The 18,619-nt window shown below is 39.9% G+C and overlaps 1 protein-coding gene across 2 annotated transcripts in view; it reads left to right on the top strand.

The window, feature by feature from the left end:
- The window catches only part of LOC308547017 (transcription elongation factor A protein 1), a 55,429-nt gene that overhangs the window by 22,435 nt on the left and 14,375 nt on the right, over positions 1 to 18,619 (top strand). The window contains exons 1-3 of one of the 2 annotated variants that reach the window (XM_081116611.1): positions 3,503 to 3,765; positions 13,812 to 13,874; positions 16,639 to 16,744. In XM_081116611.1, the coding sequence (XP_080972737.1) occupies positions 3,703 to 3,765; positions 13,812 to 13,874; positions 16,639 to 16,744 (232 nt within the window). In that variant the 5' untranslated portion in view covers positions 3,503 to 3,702. Of the gene's footprint in view, positions 1 to 3,502; positions 3,766 to 13,811; positions 13,875 to 16,638; positions 16,745 to 18,619 lie in introns of those variants that run through there. The other variant, XM_081116616.1, reaches the window with a different exon arrangement.

Genomic DNA, 18,619 nt, shown 5'->3' with positions numbered 1-18,619 from the left:
GAGAGAGAGAAACATCAATGTGACAGAGACACATCGATTGGTTGCCTCCCACCTGAGCCCCGACCAGGGCTGGGGATCAAGCCCTTGACCGGAAATTCAACCCAGGACTCTTTGGTCCATGGACCGATGCTCTAACTCCTGAGCCTAAATGGCCAGGGCTGTTTGTTCATTTATTTTGTTTTTTATATCCCACATATAGATGAAATTACATGTTTGTCTTTCTCTGTCTTATTTCACTTACCATAATGTACCTTCTAGGCCCATCCATGTTGTTGCGAATGGTATGATTTCATTCTTTTTTTTTGTGGTTGAATAATATTCTATTGTATATAGGTACCACATCATCTTTATCCGTTCTACTTTAAATTTTGATTAAATTCATTGAGCTGATATTGGTTAATAAAATTATATAGGTTTCACGTGTACAGTTCTGAAGTACATCATCTGTTTATTGCACTGTGTGTTCACCATCCGAAGTCAAATCTTCAGTTACAGTATTTTTTTGTAACAGCTTTATTGGGATATAATGAACATACTATGCAGTGCATTTAAATTGTACATTTAAATTTAAATTGTACATTTAACGTGTACAATTCAGTGGCTTTTTCTATATTCATAGAGTTACATACCATCACAATAAGAATTTTCATCACCCTAAAAAGTAACCCTGTGCCCTTTATCAACCACCCTGTGCCAGTTTCCAATTCCCCACTCTTCCTAGCCCTAGGGAAAGGTTAATGGAAACAACCCACATGCCCATCGATGAATACAGAAAACTTGGTATATCCATACAATGCAATATTATTCAGACATAAAATGGAATGAAGTACAACACAGATAAACCTTGAAAGCATTATATTCACTGAAAGAAGTCAGTCACAAAAGGTCAGATATATAATTCCATTTATATGAAATGATCAAAATATTCAAGTCCATAGAAACAAAGCAAATTTGTGGGGGCAGTAGTTAATGCTTAAAGGGTACAGGGTTTCTTATTGAGGTGATGAAAATTTTAAAAAATTATCTGGAATATTAACCCAAAAATAAAAGGCCTTTCAAAGTGAGAGGCAACAAACATTTATTTGAGATAAAAAGAATAGCCAATTTGGAATCATGATTCAGGCAGAAATCCAAATAGTAATCTGGTTAAGAGACAAAGGTGGAGTTATTTAAGAGAAAGGGCCAATTTCATCAATGGAAGGCACTTTTATTGGTGCAGATAAGTTAATGTTATGCTAATTCTAAACAATGTTTGCAGTTTTCTTTATGATAGTCATTAGTCTTGAAATCGTATTTGCTTTCTTGTCTTTGCAAACTTCTTTGGGGCATAAGGTTGCTTTAGGCCTAGTCCAAAGGTTACTTTAACATCCCAAAGGTTTGAGGCCTAAGATGTGCAAGGCACTTCCTCTGGGATAGCAGCCTGAGCTCCATTTTAAAGTGACTCTTCTGTTATTTTTATAGGAACTAGATAGTGGTAATGGTTGTGCAACATTGTGACTGTACTAGGCGCTACTTAATTGTACATTTTAAAATGGTAAATTTTATGTCGATGGAGTTAATTATATCAGAGCCCACAAATTGGAGGTCACTCCAGTGGGCCAGCCCGTCACAAATCTAAACCTGTCAGCCTGCATGAATGGGAAGCACCTGTCAAAAAACCTAACTTACACGAATCACAATGCTCCAATTCCGCTTTAGCTAGCCTACCCTAGAAAACATGACCTGCTAAGGTTGCCTCTCCTCACCTCTATAGGACTTGTTCTTGCCTAAAATCCCTCAAAAAAGTGCTGTCCTGCTTGTGAGGCACTGAACCCTACAATCCATGTGTTGCTTTCCTTTGGGTAAAGGACATTAAACTCATTACTGAATTGTTTTAGTTTTTTTCACATGACAGTGTTATGTGTATTTTTATCATATAAGTATAATAAAATTCATTGTAAAAAACAAAAATGACAGTTACTAGAGTAAATGTATGTGGACATAAACATCCAAACCTGTGGAGAATTTATTTTTTTCAATCCTTACCCGAGGACATGCTTTTTAATTGATTTTAGAGAGAGAGGGAGAGGGGGAGAGAGAGAGAGAGAAGCATCAATATGAGAGCAAAACATTGATCAGTTGAGGGATCGAACCGGGGATCAGGAATGGAAACCGTGACCCTTCCTTGTACAGAAGGACGCTCTGCAGCCAGGGCTGTAGAGGATTTTTAAATATGCGTATTTGAGCCAAACTGACAACATGCTTGGCAGCAAGATCTCAAATGCTGCAGAGAATGAGTTTTGCAGTGTCTTTATACATTGGGATTGAAGAGGGAGTGTAAGGACGAATGCGTGCAGGTGGGAGAAGGCAAGGGGGGACTGCAGGACAGTTACCATCGTGCTCTCTGGAGGGTGGCTTCTCCTCCCAGGGGCCTGAAAAAGAGGATTTGGCATTTCAAAGGCGTGTTAACGTAGATTTGGGAGAGCAATCGATAGGGCTCGAGTAAGGCAAAGATAAACCTATTAAAGAAGTTACCTGCCTGGGGCGTGACTGCGGGTCCTGACCTGCGAAGTTAGGAATTTATGATCGGCTCCCCGCCCGGCGGGTTCCTCGCCCCAGAGCCCCTTTGTCATCCCTAAGTAGGCGGCGGATTTGACTAATGAAGGTTAAAGCTGGTGTGGGAATATGCCTGCAAATAGCACGAGGTGGCAGTAAAAGGAGTGACCGGGCTATTGAAGGAGTCCCTCCAGGATTAATAATACATTTCAGTTGTGCGCCTTGGCTTTGTTGGTCACAAGGCTCAAGGAGGGCACCTCCCTCAGTGACCTTCAGAAACCCAGACGGGCCTTCCTCCTCCGAAGGCAAAGTTCCTGTCAGCTGCTATTCAACCCCGCCGGGTCTCAGTCCTTGAAGGAGCTTACAGACAATTTGAATTTTAAAAAGGAAAAGCTTCAAAGGGTCCAATCCGTATTATAAAGGGCTCTGTAGGGAGACGCAGGGCGGGGCGGTGTCTGTTTCTCTCTCGCTCTCTCGCTCTCTCTGTAGTTTATGTATTTTACTTTTTTAATTATTTTCGTTGCTGTAAGTATCCCAGATGTCCCTTCCCCACCCCGCTGACTCCCTCCACCCTTCTCCCGCCCCTCCCCGGGCTCTCGCCGCTCGACGCCGGCTTTTCCAGGCACCGGCTCCCGCGGGGAACCGCTCGGGTTTCGGTGACGCGAAAGCGGCCCGCGTTCCGTTCTGCAAAGCCGGCTCGGCTCCCAGCTCCGCGGGCCTCCGCAGGTTCCAGACCTTCGCGCTGTCGCCGGGGACCCCGGGGCGGGGGGGAAGCTTCCTTCAGCTTGCAGGCGGGGCGCAGGCGAAGGCGAAGGCGAAGGCGCGCCCCAGGTCGGCCCGGCGGCGCGCAGGCTTCGGCGGCCGCGGGCGGGAAACCCGGCGGCTGGGCTCGCGGGGCGGCCCCTTCCCGGCGATCCTCCGTCGATTGGTAGCGCCTGCGTCGAGCGCGCGGGGCTTGATTGGCTCTGCCTGAGGGGGGAGGAGCCTCCGCCGCCGCCGCCACCGTCGCCGCCGCCGCCGGCTCGGTGTGTGAGGAAGGGCCTAGGCCGGGGCCTGCCGCGTTGGGCTCCCTGAGCGCCCGAGCTCGCGCCCCGCTGCGGTCTCTGCCCTAGTTTCGCCCGCTTCTGGCCCCAGACGGGCTGGGCACGGGGGAGGCCCGCCGGAGCCATGGAGGACGAGGTGGTCCGCATCGCCAAGAAGTTGGACAAGATGGTGCAGAAGAAGAACGCGGTGAGCGCGGCGGGCGGCGCGGGCCGGGCTGGAGGCCGGGCGGCGAGCGGAGGCCGCGGGCACGGGACGCGGTGGGGCTCCGGCCGGCCCGAGGGAGGCTGCCGGCCGGCCCGCGACAGCCCCCCTTGCGTGGGAAGCCGGCGTGGACGGCGCCCGCGTCCCGGAGAAGGAGCCCGGGGGAGGCGGTGCGGTCCCGCGGCCGCGGGCGTTGGGACCGGTCCTTGGTCCTGGGTCCTTGGAAGTCAACTCCTCGTTGGTGCTACCGCGTAATAAGCCTAATGGAGGCCTTCTCTCCGTTTGTTTAGACTTTCGTGGTAGTAAAGCCTCTCCAGTTTAGCTTAGGAACTGACCGGCATAGAAAGTCCCCACCGTTCAGGAGAATTCTTCTCTTTTCCGTGATCGTTGGCTAACAGCTAGAAGTAGCATCAATTAGAGGTTTGTGACCTGCTTTAGAAACATCAAGCTGATAGAGTGTAAAATTCCTGGATCTGATTTTTTAAGGATTAACTTTAACTTCATGATCTCGACTACATACATGTTTGTTTAGCAATTAAAAAGGCCCAAGATGCCAGTGTACTTGGCAGGCTGCTAAACGACTTTTAAAAAGTGGAACTTGTTAGGTGGTGGTGTGTGCAGATCTGAATAAAGAACACAGGTTAATTAGGGTGTACCGGTAGATGGACTTGGACGGACGTCATTGCTAGGTATTAACGAAGTGGTTCACAGTTAACACCAGTGGCATTATCTTGTTGACAATATGTTTATGTGAACATGGTCTCTTGCGATTCGTTTGAGATCCGTCATCCAGTTTCCTCATTTTTGTCTACCTGTATGTACCACTTTCAATCCCTTGTTTTCAGCTAAACTCCCACAGGTGTCTTTACCTGAATTTGTTCCACCATGCTCAGTGCATTTTCCATGTCAATATACCTGAAATAACTTACTCCCATCTGTGAAGTAAATTCCACGTCAAGCTACTGTGAAGGAGTATAGGGATGCTCTGATTTATACAGCACGTTAGAGTTAAAAAGATGTGCAGAATTCTTTTGAGACTCACAACACAGCTGTGATGTATCTTTTTTACAGAATAAGAAACTGAGTCAGAGATAAGTAGTTCACCTACTTAAATTAAGTATTGTGCAGTTTGAATTAAGCCAGGATCCTGGCTTTCTGCCTGACAGCATGCCAGAGCAGGAAGTAGTGTTCAACAGTGAATTCTTAAGACTTCATATTTTGTTCCTCTTTTCTTTTAACAGGTGTACCACCCAGTATTTAATTTTGTACTCTGTTAAACCGTATTTGCAATTTGGCCTTTTAAAGTATTTCCTGTTTGTTTTCTGTTCCGGACATTACTTCTGCCGTTTATTTTTCCTATTGATTTCCCTTTCATTCCTTCCTGCAAGTTGTGAGTTCTGGTTATTTGATAGGCTGAACATTTCTGCTATTTTGTTTAAACTGGAAAATTTTTCTCTTTTCCTGGAGATCCTTAGACTCCCACAATAGAGGGTCCCAGGGAAAAAAGGCAGTTTGTTGGGTAATTTTTCCTCTAACTCAGGTTATAATGTGTAACCTTTAATCTTCTAGCTCATTAGGTTATTAAAAAGTTGTTTTAAATTTACTGATTTTAAAGAGAGGGAGAGAGAGGAAGAGAGAGAGAAAGAAAAAGAAACATAGACCCTGTGGTTCCACCTATCCACGCATTCATTGGTTGGTTACTGTTTGTGTGCCCCTCCACCCCCAATAGAACCCAAATATTGGCATATTGGGATGCTCTAACCAACTGAGCTCCCCAGGCAGGACTCATTAGGTTTTTGTTGTTTGTTTCCTTTCCTTGTAATAGGTGTCGCCTAAAAACAGGTAATTCCTTAGTGGGCAAGTATGGAGAAGTTCAGTTTGTATTTGCCTGCAGTTCTCAAGTTATAAATGCATTTTCAGGTTTTTGGTAATGGGTCTGGGGGAGAATGTGGATAAACTCTACAGATGATTCTCAAATCTCATTTTTCTAATAGTTCACACTTTACCAGTATGAAAACTTGCCCCCCAAAGAAAGGTAAAATGGACTGGGTCTTTTACTTTTTATTTTCTTCTCCCTTTTTTCTGTTTTACAAAAATTCAAATAGGCAAATGAAATAAAGAGAAAGGGAAATGGTCTAAATGAGCACTGCCTCTCCCTCCCAAAGCAAATGTTCAATATTTTAACAAATTGTTTTGATTGTTTCTTTTCTTGTGATTTTTCTCTGTGAGCTATTTTTATATTATGAAAAAGTAAATTTTGCTTGAAAAATGATAGTTGTCCTCTGAACTGACAAATGTAAGTGCTGTTACTGGATGTTGTTTTAATAAAACCATAGGTGTCACACTTAAGTAATAATAAAAACAGCTATTATTTATTGAGCTATTACTCTGAGCCAGGTATTTTACTGAGTACTAAATCTACCTTATCTCATTTATTCCTCAGACAGTTTTGCAAGATAAGTATTCTCCCCATTCTATTTTTATATATATATATATCTTTATTGATCTCAGAGAGGGGAAAGAGAGATAGAAACATCAATGATGAGAGTCATTGATCGGCTGCCTCCTGCACGCCCCCCACTGGGGATTGATCCGGCACCCGGGCATGGGCCCTGATGGGGAATCGAACCCCAATTGCCTGGATCCTAGGTCGATGCTCAACCACTGAGCCACGTCTGGCCGGGCTCTCCACATTCTAAAAATGAGGAAACTAGACCTTGCTGGGTAAGTCAGTTGATTAGAGTATAGTCCTGATATGCCATGGTTGCAGGTTCCATCCCCAGTCAGGGCACATACAAGAATCAGCCAATAAATGCGTAAATAAGTGGAACAACAAATTGATGGTTCTCTCTCTCTTCCTCTCTGTCTAAAACCAATCAATCAGCCCTGCTGGGCATGGCTCAGCGGTTGAGCATCGACCTGGGATCCAGGCGATCAGGGTTCGATTCCCGGTCAGGGCACATGCCCAGGTTGCGGGCTTGATCAATGACTCTCTCATCGTTGATGTTTCTCTCTCTCTCTCTCCCTCTCCTTTCCTCTCTCTGAAATCAATAAAGATATATATATAAAATCAATCAATCAATAAAAAATTTTTAAAAAATAGCCCTAACTGTTTTTGCTCAGTGGTTAGAGCGTTGTGGGCCTGTGGAATGAAGGGCCCCAGGTTCGATTCTGGCCAATGGCAGGTACCTCAGTTGCAGGCTCTATCCCCTGGCGGGTTGGCTCTAGAGCAGGAGGCAGCTAATCATCTCACATTGATGTTTCCCTCCCTTTGCTTCCCCCCCTTCCACTCTGAAAAGCAATGGAAAAAATATCCTGGAGTGAGAATTAAAAAAAATAAAGACTCCAAAGCCTGTACTACTCTGTTTAGCTTCATTGCTTCTCTAGAAGACCCTTGCATCTCTCTCTGCACTTTGCATGGTGTTAGAAGGTTGTTGCCACCAGTCCAGTGCCAACAGAACCCCCAATTTGTGGTGCTTTGAAAGGAGAACCTTTATTCAAGTGAAGCAGCTCCAGTAAAACAGCTCAGTTGACAGTTTGCAAACGCTGGAAATGCAGTCTTCAGTAGAAACTGAAAATGCCCTCCTGGGGGACAAACGGGAGGCTGTCTTAGATAGAGAAAAGTGCCCGCTCCCTGGTCCTGATTGGTCTCATTTCATGCAAATGAGGACTAAATTCTTCCTGTTCTGATTGGTAGTTATGGAGCTGCTCTGATTGGTCGGTTTATATGCAAGTGAGGCTATAGCTGCACAGCTCTGATCCGATGGAGGAGGTTTCAGTCCATTGGTTGAAATACAGTAACAGGAGCTTCTTTATGAGGGTTTGCTCAGATGGTAAGAACACAGTGCAGGAGGCTTGGCAGGTCAGTCTGTGGCTTTTCCCTGAGATACAGTGAGCCTGAGAGGCCTCTATAAACAATGGCTGCTGGATTCTGTTTATGAATTTGGGCCCAATTAACCACAAGGAGTCCTCTGGGCAGGTATATCCTTTCTCCCTGTTGACAGTGGGTGTAATTAAATGAATATAAGACCAGGAAGTAAGGGTACTTACTCTTCCTGGGCAGACAGGTTTCCATAAATACCTAATCAATATACTGATCTACTACTACTACCCAAAATGTTGCCCCATGGGTATACTTGGTCTTAAATAGTATTAGCAGTTTTACAAGTGCCCACTCCTCAGGCCATGATGAACCTCATATGTTATTGACATTTTCGCATATTAGCTGTTTTTCACTTAGCTTTTTTCTTGTCATTATGACTTGAGGCCATTAAGCAAGTCTAACTCCTAATATGGGTTCAAATTCTGACTCTTCTGAATTGTAGCTGTGTGATCTTAGGTAAGTTCCTAATCCTCTCTAAAATGTTTTTCTTGGTGGTAAATTGGAGATAATGTAGTAAAGATGAGATGAATATAAAATTCTTACCAGTGCCTAGGATACGGTGATGACTAAAAAGCACAGATTGTCTTTGTAAGGGATTTTTGGCACTAGGTAAGAACTGAGTTTTCAACTTCATGGAGAGATTTTATGAGTTGTGTTAAGGTTAATTTTTTAATTTAGGCTCAAGCCTGAGTGGAATTAAATTGCAGGGAGATAAATTGAAATTAGATGTTAGAATTTCATAGGAGCTGGGTTGCCTGAAATATGTAGATTCCTAAGTCTTATCATATCTGGGTTGAAAAAAGAAGCTTTGATTTCCATATTAGGGTTAGATTAATTAGCATAAATAAAAATTTAGAATGACTACACAATTTTTATAGCAGTTTTATTGAAATATAAAGTTCACCCTTTTCAAGTATACAATTCAGTGGAATTTAGTATATTCACAGATTTGTGCAACTATCCCCACTATCTAATTTTAGAACATTTTAATCGCTCCAAAAAAGAAACTGTTACCCAGAAAGTAACCTATTAAAAGTCACCATATCTCCCCCACCCTCCCAGCCACTAATCTGTTTCTATCTCTGGATATCTATTCTGGACATTTCGTATAAATAAAATCATACAATATGTGACTGGCTTCCTTGGCTTAGTGTTTTCAAGGTTCATTCATGTTAATAGTATATATCAGTACTTCATTCCTTTGTATTGCTGAATAGTACTACTATTAGTACTAATAATGTACTGGTGGGTTTACCACATTTTAGGCTCTTTCCATTTTGACTATTATGTATAATGCTGCTAAGAACATTCTTGTACGAGTTTTTATGTGGACATACGTTTTCATTTCTGTTCCATATGTAACCCAGGAATAGAATTGTTGGGTCATATAACTATGTTTAACCTTTTGAGAAACTGCTAGACTGTCTTTTTTTATTATAACCATTGTAGTGGCTGTGAAGTGGTATCGCACTGTGGTTTTGATTTGCATTTCTCTGATCACCAATGATGATGAACATTTTTTTCATTGCTTGTTGGCCATTTCTGTATCTTTGGAGCAATCTCTGTTCAAATCCTTTGCCCATTTTTAAATAGAGTATTTGTATTACTGAGTTGTAAGAATTCTTTACATTCTGAATACTAGACCTTTATCAGAGATGGGATTTACATATATAGTCTGTGATTCTGTGGATTGTTTTTTCACTCTCTCGATAGCATCTTTGGAGGTAGAGAAGCTTTTCATTTTGAAGGCAAATTTATATATTTTTTCTTTTGTCACTTGTGCTTTTGGTGTGGAGTAATTTGAGATCACATAGTAAAATTATAATTCCTAGTTTATAGTGATGTTGTTGGGCTGTAACTCAAATATTTATAACTGTTCACTTAAAAACAAAGAACAAAAAACATCTTGCCTGGCTGGTGTTCCTCAGTGGTTGAGTGTGAACCCATGAACCAAGAGGTCACTAGTTCAATTCCTGGTCAGGTCACATTCCCGGGTTGCGGGCTCAATCCCTATTTGGGGGCATGCAGGAGGCAGCCAATCAATGTTTCTCTCTCACCGATGTTTCTATTTCTCTATTCCTTTCCCTTCCTGTCTCTTTGAAATCAATAAAAAATATATTTAAAAATTTTTTTTGAAAAAAACATTTTCATTTAAAAAATTTTGAAATCTCATGATTCTTACTAAGAAGTGTTTGAGTTGATTGAGCTTAAATAATGCTCACTTAAAATGCTGCCTCATGGCTCTTTGAGAGTTATTATTATGGCAGAAACAGATAATTCTTTTTATATTTTTGTGCCCCTTATCATCCATCTCCTGTGTGTCAGGCACTCTGTTTTCATACTTCATATGTGTTGTGTTACCTCCTATGACCATTTTAACTATTTGACGTCAGTGTATGTGCTCACCTACATATAAAGAAGCTGAAGCCTGAAAAGGACAAATAACATTCCCAAGATCTTATAATTAGGAAATGACAATGTATAGATTTGAATCTAGATCTGTCATATAGATAGCCCATCTTCTTAACAGTATATTCTATTTTGCTCCCTTCTTACATCTCCCTGAGAAGGATGTTTGTATCCTATATAGTCTTGTATATACTGAATGCTCAGTAAAGTTTGAATACCATATTTTGTAGAAGTACTCATTTCCATTGATAGATAGGAGTACCAATGGTGTAATAAAGTAGTGTAAGAGTTGCTGTTTATTTTTCAGCCAGTACTATGAACTAAATTTGACTCTGGCAGTTAAGGTAGAATCTTTCTTTCTCTTGCATCATTATCTCTAGGAGATGCTGCAATCTAATAGACTTGACCTTTCGAGGCAGGTGATGAATGAGAAAAGCTAGACTGTGGTTTCTTGTTTGGTAATGCTGTTCACCTTGAGTTCACAGGGCAGAGTTACCACCTGTGGACCTATGGAATGGGAAAGAGCAATGCTGTAAAGGTCAGGAGACAGCAGTTCTTGTCCTTTTGTAATACGCATCAGTATGACCTTGGGCAGGTCACTTTCTTTTTCTGAGTTGTTTCTTTGAGGATTTGAAGAAGATGCTCCAAGATTTATTTGTTTTTAAATTTCCTGAAGTCAAAAAGGGTTTCTGTCTTGCTCACTTTTGTATCAGCAACACAGAGCAGAGCTTGGTACAATACTAATGAGTGTTTGTTGAGAGGCAATAGAGTGTAATTTGACAGAACTGCATAGATTTCACTTTTTCTAATTAGTAATCATGTGACCTTGTGCAGATTTCTTAATTTATCTGGGCATCAGTTTCCTCATCTGTAAAATGGAGATAATAAAATTACCTGCTTCTGTAGGGTTTATTGTGAAGATGAAATAATATATGTAAAATATTTAACTCAATACTTGGCACATAGTAACATTCAAAGAAATTGTCACTGAATTAATATGTGATGATCTGTTTTATGTCTTTTTCATTTTGAGCATAGTTGTTTATTTCTTAAAGAAGCTTAATTGGAATATTAGAATACAGTGTTGTTATGATAAAGGTCATAGGTTTATCCCACGAGGATTATTTAGCTTTTTTTTCCTTCCATAGCCTGTATCTCTAACGCCTGTCACCAAAGAGATCTGAGTAAAAAGGAAGAGTGTGATGAAATTAATGCAAATCTGTTGCTGCTACTTGGAAAACAAATCTTATGCCACATTGCTGATGTCTTGGAAGAATCAACTTTATGTGTGACAGACAGCATTATGGAAGCCTGAGGAGGGAAATCCTGCTTTTTAAGGGATTCCTAAAAGTGTGATTTTTTAAATCTTTCTTCCTAATTGATCCTAGGTCAGAAATGGATCAGAAAGTCCATAGAGACCTGGGTAGAAGAAAAATGTCCATGGTAAATAAAGGATACAGGTCCACAGTCTCTTAAAACCTTTAGAGTCTGATATATTTGAGAATTCCAAATTTTTCAAATTTTATAAAGTAATTTGGTACATATGTGGTATTATTACATAATATCCTCATCAAGGTCTGGGCAGTTTCTAGTAATCAGACATTAGAATTTCTATAATGAAATGCAATTTGAGTAGGGTAAGGAGAACATAAATAGCTTTATATCTGTTGACATTACATGTCGCTGTCAAATAAGTATTGAAAACCTATGAGAAATTTTTTGGTTTTCAGAGGTTTTTGATTTAGGGATCTGCAGATACAGGATTAAAGACCTTATTAACGCAAAAGAATGTCATGCCTATAGAAATGCTTGCTTGATAAATGTAAATTTAAAGTCAGTGTTAGCTTTCTTTAGCAACTATAATTGTTTCTTTTTTTTAGTTGCCTCCAAATAAAAATAATTTATCGAATTTTAAAATCAGAAGTGAATCATTAAAATCCTTTATAATAATCCGTATCATAGTTTCTATTGAACTAAAGTTTTTATTTGTGAGGTACTGGGTTAAATTAAAATGATGTTGTTTGTTGCTAGAAGAGAAGTAAATACTGTTTTATTTTCCACAGCCAAGTCCAATATCTGTCAACTTTAAATGGAAAAATTATGTGACTGGAAGCCTTTACTTGATTTTATATTTAAGAAATATAATACCATGAGATTCCATGCTTGTTTCTTCCTGGGGGGTGCATAATGAGAGACACACTCTGGGGTTTTCTCTTTTCCTGGGGTATCTGTGTTTCATTGATTCATAAGGTACCTAGTTTTCATATTTTAACGTTTCAGAAAGTAAAATGAGTTATATGTATTGTTGTCCAGATGGCTGTTAGGATATACTTTCACAGGCAGAACATCAAACCCAGCATCAACATTTGCATAATGGGTGTCATCATGGGCTTGGAATAAAATCTGAGCGCCATTAGTGGAGTGCTCTTTGAACTTCAAGGAACCAAATGGTTAAAAAGCAGTGAGGGTGAAAACAGTTAGCTCTATGCACTACAGAGCCAGCTAAGAGCTTTTGATTCTTTTATGGATTTTATGAAATGCTGCATTACTGATATTTTTGATACAGCTTTTTGTGGGGTAAAAACATCAAATCTGATTACAAGAGAGCAGAATTCCTTCCTCACGCCCTGCCCTTCCCTCACCTCACCTCTTCTCCCACCCTCACTGGATGCTTGTTTTTAAAAAGTCATGTTAATAAAAACATAAAAGCAAAAAATATATATATTAAAATCTGAGTCAAAAAGTGATTCATAAGCATTGGAGTCTGAATGCAAAGTAGTTTTAGAAACAACTGAGGCATTTTGTTTTGCTTATGTTTTTCTCTTTAGATATGTGAAAGGTAATATAAAAATTCCAAGTCTAAAAGAATTCTTTCAGTAAACAAAAGTAAACAGAAGTGGTAAGAAAACATTGTCATAATTTAATAATTTTTTCTTGATTAGTATATAGAATATTGATATGTCCAAATATAGTACATTAAGTATTATACTAAATACAGTATGATTAAGTGAATGAATTAGATTAGATGAAATATGGTAGATTAAATATATCAAATTAGGATATTTGGCCACAAGCTGTAAGTATTGCTGTTGCTTCTCATCTAATTCCATCCTTCCCTCCCTCTCCTTCTCCTCTCTATTTTTTAAATGTTTACTGCATTTATTGGGGTGACATTGGCTATTACCATTCCTCTTAACTTTTGGTGCTTTGGCAGTGTTCTTGTGACAGACTAGTGAGATACAGAGACATGAAAATTCTAGTAAAGAGATGCCCTTTCCCACTCTCCCTGTTTGTGAGTGAATGCTAAAGGTGCTGAGCATCAAACGCTATTCCCAGTTTCTCAGGGTTGGCTCCTTTGTCATGCAGGTGCTCTCCATAGAAATTAGGGGGGTGTTACAGCACTACAGTAAGAAATATATTTTATATTTCTACTTGGGACACATATAAACAAATACTGTTGAAAATGAACTTTCACAAAACAATATTTAACAAGTGCTGGTCATAACTCAGTAAATGGATTTTGTGATCCTCTCCTGAGTTTCAACCCATATTTGGAAAACTCTCTTTTTCTCTATTATACATGTGTGTGTATATACATGCGCACGTGTGAGTATTTACCCTTCTCATATGAATAAGTGAGCCATATTGAGTTGTGGATAGGAAACCGTAAATTTAAATCTCTAGTTAGTTCTTGCTTTACTGTCTGGGAAATTCAATATGAAATTATTTTACTTTATAGGCTGGAGCACTGGATTTGCTGAAGGAACTTAAGAATATTCCCATGACCCTGGAATTACTACAGGTATGTACTGCTATCTGTCATAATTTTTGAATAGGTTATTGTCATAAAATACTGAAATGTCTTCAATACCAATACCAGTTTTTTGTACTGTCTTGCTATATTGTAAGACATTATTGATTTCGATTTTTTTCAAGATAGTAACATAAATCAATCTACTAAGTTACCATTATAGAAAAATGTCTTTCTCAAGAATAAAGCCCAGATATCCAAGGTTTGCATTGGGAGAAATCTCACTGTGAAAAGAGGATGGACTCTTGGCCCTGATGTGATCTCCCAAGATTTTACTTTCTTGGTCTGTCTTCGGTAGCTTCTGCCAGCATGAAGCTAGCTAGCCCCAGGTGAGGATGGCAAGGTGCTGCTCTTCTCCCTCTTTTTGCACTGGTCAACTGTGTATGCAATCAGATGTCTAGTAGACATTGCCTGGATTCATTACTAAAGTCTTTGACACTCAGCTATCTTCATCAGCTTCCTGGCAGTGGATCACCACGGGCTTCTTTAGAGACACAGGCAGCTGCAGCTGTCTCTCAAATACCTTGTGCTGTTCTGGGACAGGTGTGGTGCACTTATAAGAGCAATCCAAGCCCATTTCTCCAAATGCCACAGCCTTTGGGTGCCTTAAGGCTTGCAGATTTCTTTGTTGAATCTCACTGTAGTAACGTGCAAAATGAGGGTGTTAGCCAAAGGTCTCCCCAAACTAGATTCTCTTTCAACAACTCCTCCCATAGGCAACCTGTCAGTGTCCTGGGATCACAGAAGTCAGATATACAGCCCTGAAATTCCTTAAGGAAGGAGCTGCTATAAATTTCTGAACTTGCTAAAAGGTCCCTTTGAAAGACAACTTGAAATAGAGTTAGTGCAAGTGACAATGGCTGTCAGTGCAACCCTCTAAGCTTGGCTCCCAGTCGCTCCTTGGCAGAGAGTTAGATGCATGTCCTTTGTGGGTAATGTCTCCTCCTGGAGTGTTCTTTTCTCTTTCATCTCCTTTTCTTCTAAGCTTCTGGAGAAGCGAAATGAAGTGATCATTCTGGGAACTGCCTTCTCTGTTGCATTCAGATCTCTGGAGGTGTTTGGGAAGCTCATTGTAGAGTTGGGGAATAATCACTCAGGGGGCCCTGGCTGCTCCTCCCAGCTTGCATTGTCATTGCTGCTATTCCCCATGGAGGGAGGGTTAGAAGTCTTGGGACTGCTGATCATACCAAGGACTACTGTACAATTAGTTGGGTACATGACATAGTGGGGAAGGCAGAAGGCCTGGAAACTGCTGAGAGTTTCAGCAAGGCGGGCTCCTCCTGAGAATCTGACTGTGGAGACCTCATCCACGTTGGACCTGTCACTTCCTGAAGAGTCGCTTCCTGACTCCCTTTCTTTAGGCTTTTGGCTTTCTAAATGAGAGTCAGAATCATCCAAAAACTCTAGGGGTGGAGAGCACCTGTCAATAACTGTCCTTCGGTCACCCTTGCTGTCACTACTTTCCTTTTGCAGAGCTACTCCTCCCCAGCACAGCCTTTTCCTCTTTTAAAAGTATTTTCTTCACTAAAAAAAAGTTCTGAGAGCATCTTATTTTCGGTAAGCAATAAACCACTTCCTGTGGATTAAAAAATAAAACCCCTCAAAACAATCCCAAATCATTTGGGGGCTTTAGACATTCAGAGTTCCCTTTTTATAGATAACATTTTTGTTATGGAATTTTATTTGCCATACTTGGCTTTCCAAGAGATACAATAACATAGGACCCTCCGACTAAATACATATTCTAAATTCTTGAACAAAACTTCTGTTCTCAGTCTTTTTGTTGAGTCATTGAATAATTTGGAAGGAAGCCTTAAGTACCCATTTATTTCTCTGCCTTAAAGTTTACAGCAGGGATCTTTCTTTCGCTTTTGTCACCACTGAGAATTCTTGTTATTTTTTTCTTCCATAGACCATATGTTTTGAAAAACTATCTACTAAAAACCTGAACTTACTAAATAATTTGCTGTTTCTAATTTATCATCCATAAAAGGCCTGTCAACATTTGTGTTCTTTGAGCAAAATTTGAAAATCATTGATATGCTGAAAAGAGCATGGACTTTGGGGGGGGTGGACACACCTGGATTAAAAGCCTAGGTTTGCCAGTTACTAATAGTGTAATGCTGGGCAAGTTATTTATTGGTACTTCCAATCTCGTCATCTTAGAGATAGGGATAATGACCTCACCCTTGAAGGGTTGCTGGGAAGATTGGAAAATATGGATGCACCGAGCATAATCCTGGATACATGGTATTACCATGTTAAATTGTCTATATTCTGTGACTTAAATTTTAATGCCTGTGATTATATGCTAGTTTCAGGCCCAAAAAATTTGCTTTTAAACCTTTGTAGATGGCAGTATTTGGATATACTCATTATAAGTTGCATTAGGTGGGCTAGGGAGTAATCTTATATAGAGAAATGTATTAGTTATGATTGTTTCACCCCATGTTATGTATAAGTACAAACATTCTATACTTTATTCTTGTTTCTTTCTTATGGAAAGACAATTTTATTTAGAAGTTAACCAGCCTTATTACAGTAGCAAGTTAATATGCTTGCAGATTTCTGTGCTAGGAACCTGAATCCAGTGTTTGATCTGAAGTTGAATGCATCTTAAGTCTGTAGTGTACTGTTATATTTGAAGTTTTTTTCTACTCTCAAATGGACACAGGAATCTGAGAAAGAAGAAATTGAAACACTAAATTGTCTGAAATAAAATTGATTGTACAAGTATTTTGTCATTGCCTTGTAGTCCACAAGAATTGGAATGTCAGTAAATGCTATTCGCAAGCAGAGTACAGATGAAGAAGTTACATCTTTAGCAAAGTCTCTCATCAAATCCTGGAAAAAGTTATTAGGTATGATTAACCTTCCCTTATATATATTTATAATGTTCTGGTTTATTCAGACATTTGGTTGTTGCATTTTTTCTGTATATTTGCCATACGTGTTTTGTCACATTCTCTGTCTTTTTCTCTCCATATGTACTCACACTCAAATTATTTTTTTGAACCATTGGCGAATACGTTGCATCTATCATGCTTTACCCTTTATTACTTATGTGTCTGTTTCTTTAGAACAAGTTTATTTTTTTATGTAAGCATAATACAGGAAATTCAGGAAATTTAACATGAGTACAGTACTTTAATCTACAGGGAATATCACTTTTTAAATATATATATATATATATTTTTATTGATTTCAGAGAGAGGAAGGGAGGGGCAGAGAGAGAGAGATAGAAAGATCAATGATGAGAGAGTCATTGATCAGCTGCCTCCTGCAGGCCCCCTGCTGGGGATTGAGCCCGAAACCTGGGCATGTGCCCTGTCCAGGGATTGAACCATGATCTCCTGGATCATAGGTCAATGTCCAACCTTTGAGCCACGCTGGCCAGGCTAAAGCTTTTTTTTTAGAATGTTGCTAGATTTCTGGAGGGTTTACTACTGCTGCTACTAGGTAGCACAGTTTTGAATACTTAAGATATGCCAACCATTGACCTTTATAGTGCATTTAATCTTCCCAACAATCTAGTGTGCTAGGTGCTATTATAATTCCCATTTTATGATGAGGAAAGTGAGGCACTGAGAGATTAAGCACTTTATGCACAGTTGGATTGGGTTCCAGTAGCTAGGCTGGGATCTGTTCACAGTAAGTCTGGGTCCAGAGCTGGAGCACTTCCATGTGGCTCTGCTATATTGCCTGCAGCATTATATTCAGATAGTAGGAATGTTTTTAAGGCTGTTGTACTTACTGCTCTGCTTTCTGAAGGTATTGCGCTAACTTATACTGTGCTGGAGCAGTGTGTAGGATCAGTTTTATTGCTCTTCTGAGAGCTTTGGATCCTTGTTAGATAGTATTGCATTGCTATATCACTTTCAAATGCTTTCTACCCTAAATATTTCTTAGTCCTTGCTATATTTTGTCATTATTGATCTTTGTTTTCTTCACAATACTATACCATCTTTATGTTTGGGGGGTCTTCCAGGCGAATTATAAGAATAACGGGGCAGAAAAATGAGTATGTGAAAACTAAAGCATACACTTAGCATAGGGTATTTGAATTGTACTTCAGGTTTGGTAACCCTAATCTTGTATGAGATAAGTTCTAGAATTGTGATTTGGACCAACTCTTTCAGTTACTCGTTGAGATTAGCTATTAGAATTATCTGAGGAGCTTAAACATTTTGATGCTCATGCCTCACTGCCAGAGATTTGGGTTGAATGGCTCGGGATGGGAGCTTGAGCATGATGAGGATATGCTTAAAAGTTGCCTAGGTGGCCTTAATATACAGTTGAATATATGTTCTTATATATTCTATACAGAGAGATGTGGAGAATTGAATTATTTGTGTAGCTCTTATTACTTAGGTAGGGATAAAGATGTATGCAGTAGATACAAACATTTTCTGAACCCAGCTTCAAGGCTGTTTTGATTGATTTAAACATGAATGTTTCTTTCCAGTGATTAAATATTGCATTGGCCCATTCTATTTTCGGTACCTTATTTCCCAGAATTTAATTGTTCACCTCCTTAAGTCTTAAAACTTGAGCACTCTCTAGTACTTTACATATTACTTAAGATTGAGGAGGTACTGGGTAGGTTTTTACTAACCCTGAAGTACTTTCTATGAAAATGTCTTTGTTGCTACCCCTGAAACATTTACTTATATTTTGGGTACTGCCTTAAATTTTTTAAAAATTTCTTTGTTGTTGAAAGTATTATAATGTTCCCC

Source organism: Miniopterus schreibersii (genome assembly GCF_964146895.1).
Source record: "Miniopterus schreibersii genome assembly, chromosome: 17".
Taxonomy (NCBI): domain Eukaryota; kingdom Metazoa; phylum Chordata; class Mammalia; order Chiroptera; family Miniopteridae; genus Miniopterus; species Miniopterus schreibersii.
This window is presented reverse-complemented; position numbering and strand designations above follow the sequence as displayed.